At 39.3% G+C, this 12,830-nt stretch overlaps 1 protein-coding gene across 6 annotated transcripts in view; it reads left to right on the top strand.

The window, feature by feature from the left end:
• DROSHA (drosha ribonuclease III) overlaps positions 1 to 12,830 on the top strand; it is a 126,506-nt gene that overhangs the window by 29,145 nt on the left and 84,531 nt on the right. For all 6 annotated transcript variants that reach the window (XM_024119426.3, XM_024119417.3, XM_024119424.3 and 3 more), the window contains 3 exons: positions 1,499 to 1,585; positions 3,970 to 4,056; positions 12,615 to 12,686. In XM_024119426.3, the coding sequence (XP_023975194.1) occupies positions 1,499 to 1,585; positions 3,970 to 4,056; positions 12,615 to 12,686 (246 nt within the window). The remainder of the gene's footprint in view (positions 1 to 1,498; positions 1,586 to 3,969; positions 4,057 to 12,614; positions 12,687 to 12,830) is intronic.

The following is a 12,830-nucleotide window of genomic DNA, read 5'->3' as shown; positions in this document are numbered from 1 at the left end:
GACCTCTCACTGCAGGTGGTAAGAGCCTCTCTGTGTGCAATAGCAGGTTTTCACATCTGGCTTCTAGCTGCCTTTACTTCTCCTCTGCTGCTGCATTTCTGTAGAGCAGTGGTTCTCTTAAGTGCAGCCTTCCACCTGGTATCAGCATCACCTGGGGCCTTGCTAGAAATGCAGATTCTCAGCCTGCCTCAGCTGCTGACTTAGAAACTTCTGGGCGTGGGGAGCAAGCAATCTGAGATCACACTGAAGTTTGAAGAGCATGGTAAAGCATCAGTGGTGCTCGGCAATAGCCATCCATCCCATTATCCTTAACAGCTACCGGTCTCTCGTAGTTCTATGAGAGACATTAAAGAGACAGTGCAAAGCTGGTGCATTGCACCTGCTTCCACTGGTACAGTCTCCCAATTCAGCATCTTTGAAAGTTTCCATTGGCGTGTTATCTGGTGCCAGGGGCTGTGTGCTCCAGCAGCCACCGTGACGGGTTCCTTTCTGCCAGTTGGATGGTAAGTGATTCAGCTCCAAAACCCTATCTTACCTCCTGCTTTCTTGGATCACTTCTGATGCCAACTGTCCCACATTGGATTCTCCAAAAGCAGATGCTAAGATGAAGTTTGGGGTGCATGTTTCTTAGGGATCTTCACCTGTGAGAGGAAGAGGATGTTAGCAGCCTTGGATAGACGGATTAGTTTAACTATGAGTCAGCTCCAGCAAAGCCCCTGGCAACCTGGTGCTGATCCAGGGAATGAGTATTGCCCATTCAGGTTGGGCTGGGGGGCTGGGCCTTTGTACCTCTGCCTCGCTCGGTACATGCCTGACGTCAGGTGAGGGGCCTCTGCAGTTGACACAGATCCTGAAGGAGCCGACGGCTGGAGACTGCTGCCCATGCTCTTCACGGCAGGCATGAGGTCCCTCCTTGAAAGATGGTCTGGGTCACCCATCGTGTGTCTGTCACACGTACCCAGTGATTCCGCTGATGCTTCCGTTGCTCGCTGTTTTCCCTTTCCCGTCTGAAGCTCTGTGCGTATTCTGTCCACCGCCTCTTGTGCTTCCCGCATTTCTGGTTCCCTCTACTTTTATTCAGCATATTTAACCCCTTTACTTTTTTCCCCTTCCTATTACAACCTACTGCTGTTACCTCTGAGATTATTTTTCTTGCTTTCTGGTTTTTTTGTTGTTGTTTTTTTAGTTTATTGAGAGGTTAGCCAAAGGTCAATTATGATGTTATTTTAAATGCAAGGAAGATAGTCATGGAAATTCAGATCTAGAGAGATCTATATGTTGTATCGTACATGAGTCGGTGGGTTGGATGCCAGTGACCAGCAGCACATTTTTATCTATCTAGTTAATGGTAAAGTGAATACTGTTCTTCCCTACCAGTTTGTGAAGGAACACACATACAACCTCTTTTGTCAGATGTGAATCTAGAAGATACAGTCTCCTTGTAAATAACAGTATTTTGCTGCTTTACTCTCAAACTCATTTTTATTTTTCCCCTCAGGCCATCAAGCCCTGTCGTCCTATGACCAACAATGCTGGCAGACTTTTCCACTATCGAATTACAGTCTCACCTCCTACAAACTTTTTAGTGAGTTCCTAACAAAACCAGGTTTCATTTGTTTAAAAATGTAGTAAATAGGTTCTATGTGTGTACATAGGTTAAAATGTGAATTGGTTAAATATGGATTCAGTTCTTAAATGTTCTTTCTTTTAAAAACATTTTGTTTTTATGCCAATAAAATTGACCTTTATCATAATGACTTTTATTTTTGGCTTCCTCTCATTATACTACTTTCTGTATCTTTTTTCATTTATATTGTTGGTACCACATAATAGCCAGTGAATTACGGAGAGCTTGTTCGTTGGAGCTATGGAGTTGGAAGAATGCAGAGAACGCTTGTGCATCTCTTAAAAATCAGCAAATAGCTTATGTATTATCTATATATTATGACCATAAGTATTGCATATATGACAGTGATAATAATACCTAATGTTTGTTGACTATGGTACTAGGCACCATTCTAAGTATTTGACATGTATTAAGTTATTTCACACAAAACCGATGAAGTAGGTATTATTATCCCCACTATACAGGTGGGGCAGTCGTCCGTGTTTTACAGATAAGGTTAAGCCGCTTGCTCTAGATTATTCAGGCAATAAGTGGCACAGTGAGGACTTGAGCCTGGGCAGGCTGCCTTCACGGTGCATGGCTGTATGCCATTCCACTGCGCTATACTGCCTTTTCACGGTACAAAATTAATTAATTCTGGTTACTAGGATCCTCCCAGACCGGGGCGCGAACCCGGTTCCCCTGCATCGGCAGGTGGACGCGCAACCACTGCGCCACCAGGGAAGCCCAATTCTGGTTACTTTTCAAATTGAGATTTCAGTTTCAAAATTAGATTATTAATAATTATTTTAACAACTTTATTGAGATATAATTAATATACCATAAAACTCACCCATTTAAAGTATATATTTCATGATATTTAGTCTTTTCACAGAGTTGTGAAACCATCACCTCAATCTAATTTTAGAACATTTTCATCATCTCCCAAAGAAACCCTGTACTTAGTAGCAGTCAATTCTTTCCCACCCCACAGCCTCAGAAACTACTAAGGTACTCTCTGTCTTTATCATTTGCCTATTCTAGATATTTCATATGAATGGAATTATAGAATATGTGATCTTTTGGCTTCTTCCACTTACCATAATGTTTTCAAGATTCATCCATGTTGTAGTATGTAACTTCATTCATTTTTACGGCCAAGTAATATTCCGCTGTATGGATATACTGTATTGTATTTATCCATTCATCAGTTGATGAACATTTGTGTGGTATCCACTTTTGGGCTATTATAATAATGCTGCTGTGAATGTTTGTGTACAAGTTTTCGTGTGGATGTATGTTTTCCTTTCCCTTGAGTATAAATCTAGGGCTAGAGTTGCTGGGTTGTATGGTAACTATATGTTTATTTAATATTTGGAGGAACTACCAAACTGTTTTCCCAAGTGGCTGTACCATTATCATTTCACTAGAAGTTCTTTCATAATATTTAATTTAGACCAGCTTTGTTGAGTTATTCAAATGGGAAGTAACAGTAATATTGGAAAAACAAATAATATGCATTTGGATATTCTTTATTTACCCCCACCCACCCAAGTTCTTCATATGTGTGTTTGTGTGTGTGTGTGTGTGTGTATAAATGTTTAGAAGAATAACGTTCAATACCTGTGTAAAAAAACATGTCTTTTAGGTTTCCAGTCTTGATAATTTGTTCCATGTTTAGCATTTAGGATTAAAAATGGTGGGCTATAAGAATGGCATAAAGAAGAGAGTCTCTTATGCTTAGGTCAACATTTGTATATTTTAATTAGATTCAATTTGCAGGTAATTAAGATCTTTGACATTATGTAGGAATTTATTTGTTACAGTGTTTAATGGGTTGGCTTCTCCTTGGAGGGCCTGGGAATGGAGCTGTGAGGGGATGAGCCTCTGGCACCTTGGGGCTTTTCAGAGCCTTCCAGGCTGTTGCTACTCTTGACTGTTGTGATGCTGAGTCTTCTCCACTTGCTTTGATTCGACTGTGTTATTATGTTGTTCTTGTTAGAGCTTCTGTTAGTTCAGAAATATAGCTTAGTAAGAACAGAACTGGTAGCATTGTGGGATTAAATAAAACTAAGTTCCTAGAAAGTGAAGCCATGTAGCTAGCCTTTTTTTTTCTTTATGGCACCCATAATAAACATTCTTGATTGTCTAGTATATAAATATTACTGAAGCTGGAGAGTTCCACCAAGCAGGAGCATTCTAGCTAGCATTAATCCTCTATGTAAAGTTTCTCCCTGGTGTTTGGGAAAACGTTAACAGAAGTCCGTACATTTCACCTATTGGTTGCTTTGTGTGTCCTGATGGGTTTCTGCACATGCAGATCATGTCATTTGTTCATACTTTGTGTTTCTGTTTGCTTTCAGACCGACAGGCCAACTGTTATCGAATATGATGATCATGAGTATATCTTTGAAGGATTTTCTATGTTTGCACACGCCCCCCTGACCAATGTAAGTATAGCTGATCCGCTGGCTTTCTCCTTCCCTGAGCCCCCTTCCTTCCCTTCTTTCTTTCTTTCTAAAAGTCAAAGGAAATTTCTTTGCATCTGACTTCTGAGTAACAGTTACTTTGCACCCCTCTGCCTGAGCTGCGGGAAGGCAGCGGCAGTGTTTGTCAGGTGGGACTGTGACATCTGTGCTAATGAGTCACAGGTTTGGTCCACATTAAATGGTGGAAGTAAACGTGTGTCAGAGTAACATTTTGCGAGTGTGAAAGAGTGAAAAAGAAGGATAAACTGTGGAGTAATGTGTCAAAGCTATTTTGGGTTGGGCGTCCTTCAAAAGAAAGTTGGAAAGGTTTAAGGAGAAGCTATTATGTAGTCTCTGAGTAATAGGTAAAGAAATGGAGCTTGTTCAGGACATCTGGAGCCTGAATTAACTTCATACATTTTTGTGCTTTTGAATCTCAGGAATATGTCTTCTTTAAGACACTCTGACATACAGATAGATCCGTGACCTTCTTATATAGGTATTAAGGCTGCTTTGTTGGTAATCGGTTCAAATGGAAGTTCTGTATCTGTAAGTCAAAATCTTTCTGTCTCAAAGCTGGCAGTCATGGGAGTTGTCTTACTTATTCTGTATTCCAGTTGGACGTAGAGTGGAATTCACTGGCAGCTCAGGAAGGGAGTGTAGAGGTATGCTTGAGCCAGTCTACATGCTGCTATAGAACTTACTGAATTACAGCTATGGTATATGTACATCAAAGTAGAATGTTCTTTAATCCTTTCTGGTTTGGTTAAAAGAAATTACATCTGCAGTTTGAAAAGTTATTTTAGTGCTGTTTACTTAAACTGTGAAATTCTGTTCCATTGGAGAGTAAAGAATAAAATCTTTGCCTAATCTTGTTCCTTTCTGTTATTATTTTTTATTAGCAGACATGATTCTATAGTAGTGATACTAATTTAAAACAGATTGTTTTCTTAATGAGATTTTCTTTATGCCACAGTATATTTTATCCTAGAGAATTTTTTTTGAGAAGATGATTACACTGTAAATGTAAAAATAAAATCTTTTGATAATACACATCACATCTATCTCTAGGGTGGACCATAATATAGAAAGGGGTGTAATAGTGGACTTCTTTTTTTTATTGAGGTATAATTGACATATAATGTTATTAGTTTCAGGTGTACAACATAATAATTTGATATTTGTATATATTGTGAAATGATCACCACGCTAAGTCTAATTAACATCCATCGTCATACATACTTACAAAGTTTTAAATTGGACTACTCTTTTTTTTTAAATTGAAGTATAGTTGATTTACAATGTTGTGTTAATTTCTGCTGTACAGCAAAGTGACTCAGTTATATGCTGTAATCATTCTTTTTTTATATTCTTTTCCATTATGGTTTATCCCAGGAGATTAGATATAGTTCCTTGTGCTATACAGTAGGACCTTGTTGTTTATCCATTCTAAATGTAATAGTTTGCATCTACTAACCCCAAACTCCCAGTCCATCCCTCTCCCTCCCCCGCTCCCCCTTGTCAACCACAGGTCTGTTCTCCATGTCTGTGAGTCTGTTTCTATATTGTAGATAGGTTCATTTATGCCACATTTTAGATTCCACATATAAGTGGTATCGTATGGTATTTGTCTTTCTCTTTCTGACTTACTTCACTTAGTATGATAATCTCTAGTTGAATCTGTGTTGCTGCAGACAGCATTATTTCATTCTTTTTTATGACTGAGTAGCGTTACATTCCTGGACTGGGGCACGAACCTGTGTCCCCTGCATCGGCAGGCGGACTCTCAACCACCGCGCCACCAGGGAAGCCCTGGACTATTCTTAAACAATCTTTATGAGGAGGCACTGGGAAGTTTTTGAATTTTGAAGATTTCTTATTTTATTTTTTTTTAAATGTCTCAATTAGGCACTCAAACCCTTTGTTACACCAAATCTCATAGTCTTAGAGTTGAAAAGGCCTTCAGAAGTCATCTAGTCCAACTCCCCCCTACATAATACGTTTCTTTTTTTTTTTTTTTCCTCAGCAGGCTTGCAAATACAAATAATTAGTTACCATGAAAATATTTTAAAATTATCTGTCTTATCTAGTAATTCCCTATAAGTAATACAGGTCTCATTTTAACTTTTAGGATCACCTTAAGGAAAGCAGTATGACTTCAGAGAGGGTTTAAAACTTAGTGACTTCTACTTACTAGCTGTATGATTTGACATTTCAGTTTTTATAAACCCTGATTTTCTCATCTGTAAAACAGACATTATTAGTTTTGGCAGTCTTACTGGCTTTTGTAAAAAAATAAGTGAGATGACAAATGAAATATGTTTATCATGATGTTTAATATACAAATTGGCACTAATTATTTTGGACAAGATGTCAGGCAGACGTGGATTTGAGTCTTTCTTCTAATTCTTTTTTTTTTTTTTTAACTGATTCTCAATATTTATGTGACCTTGGAAGAGTGATTCTTTGAGCTTTATTAAAGTTGCTCAGCACAAGGTTTGGCACTGAGAGGCCGCTAGTGCGAAATTAATTGCAGTTGTTACTGTTGTTATAAAAGACAGGACTGAAAAATTCCTGGCTTCAGAGTATATTTTTTATAAATATTCATGTTCTCAAAACTTGAGAACTTAACTCTGTAATGAGAAGATAAGCCCCATCATTTATGTTAGAGGTGTTGATAAAGTAAATTGAGTTTTAAGCTGAGTGTTGTACAGTTCATAGGAATTAGATCCATCAAAGGCCCCTTGAATTTGAAATAGCCTCCCAAGAAAAAGAATTATTAAATCGCTTTACTGTTCTGATTCATTTTTTTGCTAGAGAGAGCTCATCAGCAAGAAGGGCATGCAAATGATGGTAATGTTAGAATCTCAACACAGTCTAGTACCGATAAGTTCTCTTAAGGTCTTCTTGAATTGAAGTGGATTGAAAGCCTTGTTGGCTAAGTATAGAGCATTGTGGGAAAATTTTATCCTTTTATGTAGTACATTTGCTATTACTTATAGTACATGATGTTATTAGGGACTTTGACAACATAACTAAAATTACCTAGATATATGTATTACATGCATAATATTTTATCCCGTCCTCAAAAGCACAAGGCAGCACCATGATCATTTCCCTGCTGCTTTCCTTTTCCAGTGGACTCGCTGCCCTGGATTTAGTCTTTCATTTCCTGGAAGTAGTAGACTTAGAATGTAGAAGTTTAGGGAGGGTTTTTTTGTTTGTTTCTGGTAGGATGAGATAAGAGTTAGTGTCAAATCAGCATTCAAACGTGTTTTAAGAAATGATAGTGGGCATTTGTATTACTTGATTGGCCAACTGAGTTCTCAGTCAACTGAGTTCCCAATACGTAGGAAAATGACAAGTCTCTTTGAGTTCTTAGAGAGAGATGAAAGTTCGCATAGAAAAGGAGATTCTGCCTTTCCAAATTTGTGTGTCTGAGAAGGGCTCTAGTGGTACAGGTAAGCGCCCCAAAGAAAATACAGTGTGTATAAGAAAAGAGGTCAAAGAAGGAATCCCCCCAAAGTGATTTTAGTTGAAATAATGTGCGGAAAGGACTGAACTTGCAGAAATCATCCAGCAGAGTTGCTGTTGCACATGGTAAAAGGAGTAAAGTTTATACTTTTGCTCTTTTTCTTGCCTCTGGACTATTCCCAAGGGCTCTGGTCCTTTTCTCTCCTGAATACACTCTCCGAGTAATGCAATGTCACCCACAGTTTTTCCTCATGCATGTTCTGACATTGATATTTATAGCTGTGACATATGGCTCTGTGCTCCACACTCACATTTCAGATTGCCTATTGGACATACCTACCTTGATGTTCCCTCAGGTACCTCACCCTCAACCTGTGTGAAACTGAACTCATCATCTTCTCTGTGTACTGAGTTAGGGGTACTCAGGGGACACCCTATGAAATTCTTTGTATTAATGCCATCATGAGCTATCTGGTCCCGTAGGCCAGAAACCTAGAAATTATCCTCTATTCTTTCTCCTCTTTCACTTCCACATCAGAACAGTCACTGTATATTTCAGTCACATCTCCTGTGTTTAAATTCTTCTCCCTCCTTTTTGATCTTTTCTTCATTTGGCTTCTGAACTGTTTTGTTAGACTCCATTCTGGTCTTCTGGTCTCTTGCTTTGTTCCCCTACAGGCCATTCCCACCCTGTTTACATAGCAACCCATCCATGTAAACTGTGATAGTCTCTCACTTAAAGTAATTGAATGACTTCTTTTTGCCGTAAGGATAGCTCTGAATCCTTAACATGGTTTTTAAGATCTGCATAATATAGTTCATACTTTCCTTTCTAGAATTTTCTTATGTCTCTGTCTCCATGCATTCCACTTCTGAAGAGCTAAATGACCTGTCCTTCCCCCAGCTCCCTTTTCTCTGTCTTGCTAGAAACTAAACACCTGTTCTTCCCCAGTTAATTTTCAGGATGACCTGGAAAATCCCTTCCCATCTTTGAAGACTCAACTCAAATGTTACCTCCTCTTTGGTTCTTTTGTACTTTATACTATTTTGTTTGCTTATTTGTTTTTTAAATGCACTTATAAGTTACACTGTATCATATTCTGTTTATGCTTGTTTACATGCCTTTTTTTCTCTTTTAGATCCCTACCTTTTTATTTTTTACATCTTTATTGGAGTATAATTAATTTACCATGTTGTGTTAGTTTCCACTGTACAACAAAGTGAATCAGCTATATGCATACATACATCCCCATATCTCTTCCCTCTTGCATCTCCCTCCCACCCTCCCTATCCCACCCCTCTAGGTGGTCACAAAGCACCGAGCTGATCTCCCTGTGCTATGCAGCAGCTTCCCACTCGCTATCTATTTTACATTTGGTAGTGTATATATGTTAGTGCTACTCTCTCACTTCGTCCCAGCTTCCCCTTCCCCTCCGTGTCCTCAAGTCCGTTTACTACATCTGCATCTTTATTCCTGCCCTGCCACTAGGTTCACTAGTACCATTTTTTTAGATTCCATATATATGCGTTAGCATATGGTGTTTCTTTTTCTCTTTCTGACTTACTTCACTCTGTATGACAGACTCCAGATCCATCCACCTCACTACAAATAACTCAATTTCGTTTCTTTTTATGGTTGAGTAATATTCCATTGTATATATGTGCCACATCTTCTTTATTCATTCATCTGTTGATGGACACTTAGGTTGCTTCCATGTCCTGGCTATTGTAAATAGAGCTGCAATGAACATTTTGGTACATGACTCTTTTTGAATTATGGTTTTCTGAGGGTATATGCCTCGTAGTGGGATTGCTGGGTCATATGGTAGTTCTATTTTTAGTTTTTTAAAGAACCTCCATACTGTTCTCCATAGTGGCTATATCAATTTACATTCCCACCAACAGTGCAAGAGTGTTCCCTTTTCTCCACACCCTCTCCAGCATTTATTTATAGATTTTTTTGAAGATGACCATTCTGACCAGTGTGAGGTGATACCTCATTGTGGTTTTGGTTTGCATTTCTCTAATGATTAGTGATGTTGAGCATCTTTTCATGTGTTTGTTGGCGATCTGTATGTCTTCTTTGGAGAAATGTCTATTTAGGTCTTCTGCCTCTTTTTGGATTGGGTTGTTTGTTTTTTTGATAATTGAGCTGCATGAGCTGCTTGTATATTTTGGAGATTAATCCTTCGTCAGTTGCTTTGTTTGCAAATATTTTCTCCCATTCTGAGGGTTGTCTTTTCGTCTTGTTTATGTTTTCCTTTGCTGTGCAAAAGCTTTTAAGTTTCATTAGGTCCCATTTGTTTTTATTTCCATTACTCTAGGAGGTGGGTCAAAAAGGATCTTGCTGTGATTTATGTCATAAGAGTTCTGCCTTTGTTTTCCTCTGAGAGTTTTATAGCATCTGGCCTTACATTTAGGTCTTTAATCCATTTTGAGTTTATTTTGGTATATGGTGTTAGGCAGTGTTCTAATTTCATTCTTTTACATGAAGCTGTCCAGTCATCCCAGCACCACTTATTGAAGAGCCTGTCTTTTCTCCATTGTATATTCTTTTTTTAAAAAAAATAAATTTATTTATTTATTTTTGGCTGCACTGGGTCTTCTTTGCTGTGCGCAGGGTTTCTCTAGATGCGGCGAGCGGGGACCACTCTTCATTGTGGCGTGCAGGCTTCTCATCGCGGTGGCTTTTCTTGTTGCGGAGCATGGGCTCTAGGGCGTATGCGCTTCAGTAGTTATGGCACAGGGACTCAGTAGTTGTGGCTCACGGGCCCTAAAGTGCAGGCTCAGCAGTTGTGGCACAGGGCTTTGTTTCTCCACGGCATGTGGGATCTTCCCAGACCAGGGCTCGAACCCATGCCCCCTGCATTGGCAGGCAGATTCTTAACCACTGCGCCACCAGGGAAGCCATCTCCATTGTATATTCTTGCCTCCTTTGTCAAAGACAAGATGACCATATGTGCGTGGGTTTATCTCTGGGCTTTCTATTCTGTTCCGTTGATCTATATTTCTGTTTTTGTCCAGTACCATACTGTCGTGATTATTGTAGCTTTTTATTATTTTTAAAAAAAATAAATTTATTTATTTATTTTTGGCTGCACTGGGTCTTCTTTGCTGTGCGCAGGGTTTCTCTAGATGCGGCGAGCGGGGACCACTCTTCATTGTGGCGTGCAGGCTTCTCATCGCGGTGGCTTTTCTTGTTGCGGAGCATGGGCTCTAGGGCGTATGCGCTTCAGTAGTTATGGCACAGGGACTCAGTAGTTGTGGCTCACGGGCCCTAAAGTGCAGGCTCAGCAGTTGTGGCACAGGGCTTTGTTTCTCCACGGCATGTGGGATCTTCCCAGACCAGGGCTCGAACCCATGCCCCCTGCATTGGCAGGCAGATTCTTAACCACTGCGCCACCAGGGAAGCCATCTCCATTGTATATTCTTGCCTCCTTTGTCAAAGACAAGATGACCATATGTGCGTGGGTTTATCTCTGGGCTTTCTATTCTGTTCCGTTGATCTATATTTCTGTTTTTGTCCAGTACCATACTGTCGTGATTATTGTAGCTTTTTATTATAGTCTGAAGTCAGGGAGCCTGATTTCTCCAGCTCTGTTTTTCTTTCTCAAGATTGCTTTGGCTATTCGAGATCCCTACCTTTGTAAAAGGTAAGGGCTGTGGCATATTTTAGAGTATGAATCTAACAGTTGTTAGCAAAGTATTTTAAAAATATGAATAATTGTACAAATTTGTAGCTCTCAAATATTTTTTAATGATTGTAGGAAGAAAGAAGAACTTAAAAATGATAGTGGCCTTAGCATGTCACTTCATCTGGTTTAGAACTCATTACCATGAGAAGGCTGAAAATGGATCTCTTATTAACATTAATTATGAATTTCATTCAAATTAGCCACCATCCTAAAAAAAAAGGAAAGCACCTAAGAGCTAAACTTCATTTCTGAGAAAAAGATTTCCAGTAGATGGCATTATAGGACTATTTGCTTTTCTTACCATTCCTTTTGCTGGTAGAATTAAAATTTGTTTCTTTCTGATTGCTGTGGCTTGTAAAAACGATTACCTTTATATAAAGTCGTCTTATGGACAGATCAAGGGGCCAGAAAAGCCCACTTAGCACATCTCTAGGGCTTCTGAGTCTGTTATTTTCCCCAGCTAGTCAGCCAAGCCACTGCATTAACCTCACACCTTTCCTTTCTCAGTCCTTCATTCATTCAAAAATATACCTAAAGAAAACCTATTAAATCTAGGCACTAGGCTAGTGTCTCATGATACATTGGTAAAGCACGACAGATGTGGATTTATTTCACCTGAGCTTTCCTTCATTTTCACACATACCTTGAGTACTAAAACAGGAAATGAGAGGTGGATACCCAAGTGGCTCAGAGCTGGGGTCTAGAGCAAGAATTTCTAATTCACCAGCTACCTGCTTCCTTCGGCAAAGTATCTGACAACTCCGCCTTCGTTTCCTCCACTGTACCCTGGGGAGAGTAGCTGTACCTGTCTCACAGGGCTGGTTACATGAGTGACAGTATGTGAAGCGGTAGAACAGTGCCTAGCTCAATAAGTGGTAGCTAGTATTATTTTTATTACCATGATTGCTTTTGCTCCAGAGCCAGAGAGGCAGCATGAGCTGTGTCTGCTACAATGACTTATGGATCTATAACTGAGGAATTGTCAGCCTGCTATCCCTGCTCTGCCTGAAGAGCTGAAGATTCTGAAAGATTTTTAAAACCTGAGAAAAAGAAGTATTTAATTGTGGTTTTATTAATTCTTTAGAGGCAATATATTTGGCTTTAATGAGTTCTTGTCATGTTTGTGTTGCTGCTGCTAATACAGTTAATTAAGCACCAACATTATGCAGGTTTCCTGTGGAGACTGGGCCAGACTTGCCATTAAAATTCAGCAGTTGTGGTCAAGCTGCATGGGCAGTATTGTTAACAGCTTAGGTTAAGGTGAAGCTTTCTCATTTGGTTCATGGCCTTCTGGGTTAGGTAGCAAACACATGTACAGTGTGAGCGCAGGAAGGTGTTTTGAAACTGAACTTTTCCTCCTTATTATTGCAGATTCCACTGTGTAAAGTAATTAGATTCAACATAGACTACACAATTCATTTCATTGAGGAGATGATGCCTGAGGTAAGGGAAAAGATTATTTAACAGCTTGATGCAGCTTGCTCTTTTGTTTATTCCACACATATCTTTAAAGCATTGAACTTGGCCAGGTCTGGCTTTTTGCCATCAGTATACCCTTAAAGTATTGTGTTCACTGTTGAAAGGATC

This window comes from Physeter macrocephalus, chromosome 8 (assembly GCF_002837175.3).
Source record: "Physeter macrocephalus isolate SW-GA chromosome 8, ASM283717v5, whole genome shotgun sequence".
Lineage (NCBI taxonomy): Eukaryota > Metazoa > Chordata > Mammalia > Artiodactyla > Physeteridae > Physeter > Physeter macrocephalus.
This window is presented reverse-complemented; position numbering and strand designations above follow the sequence as displayed.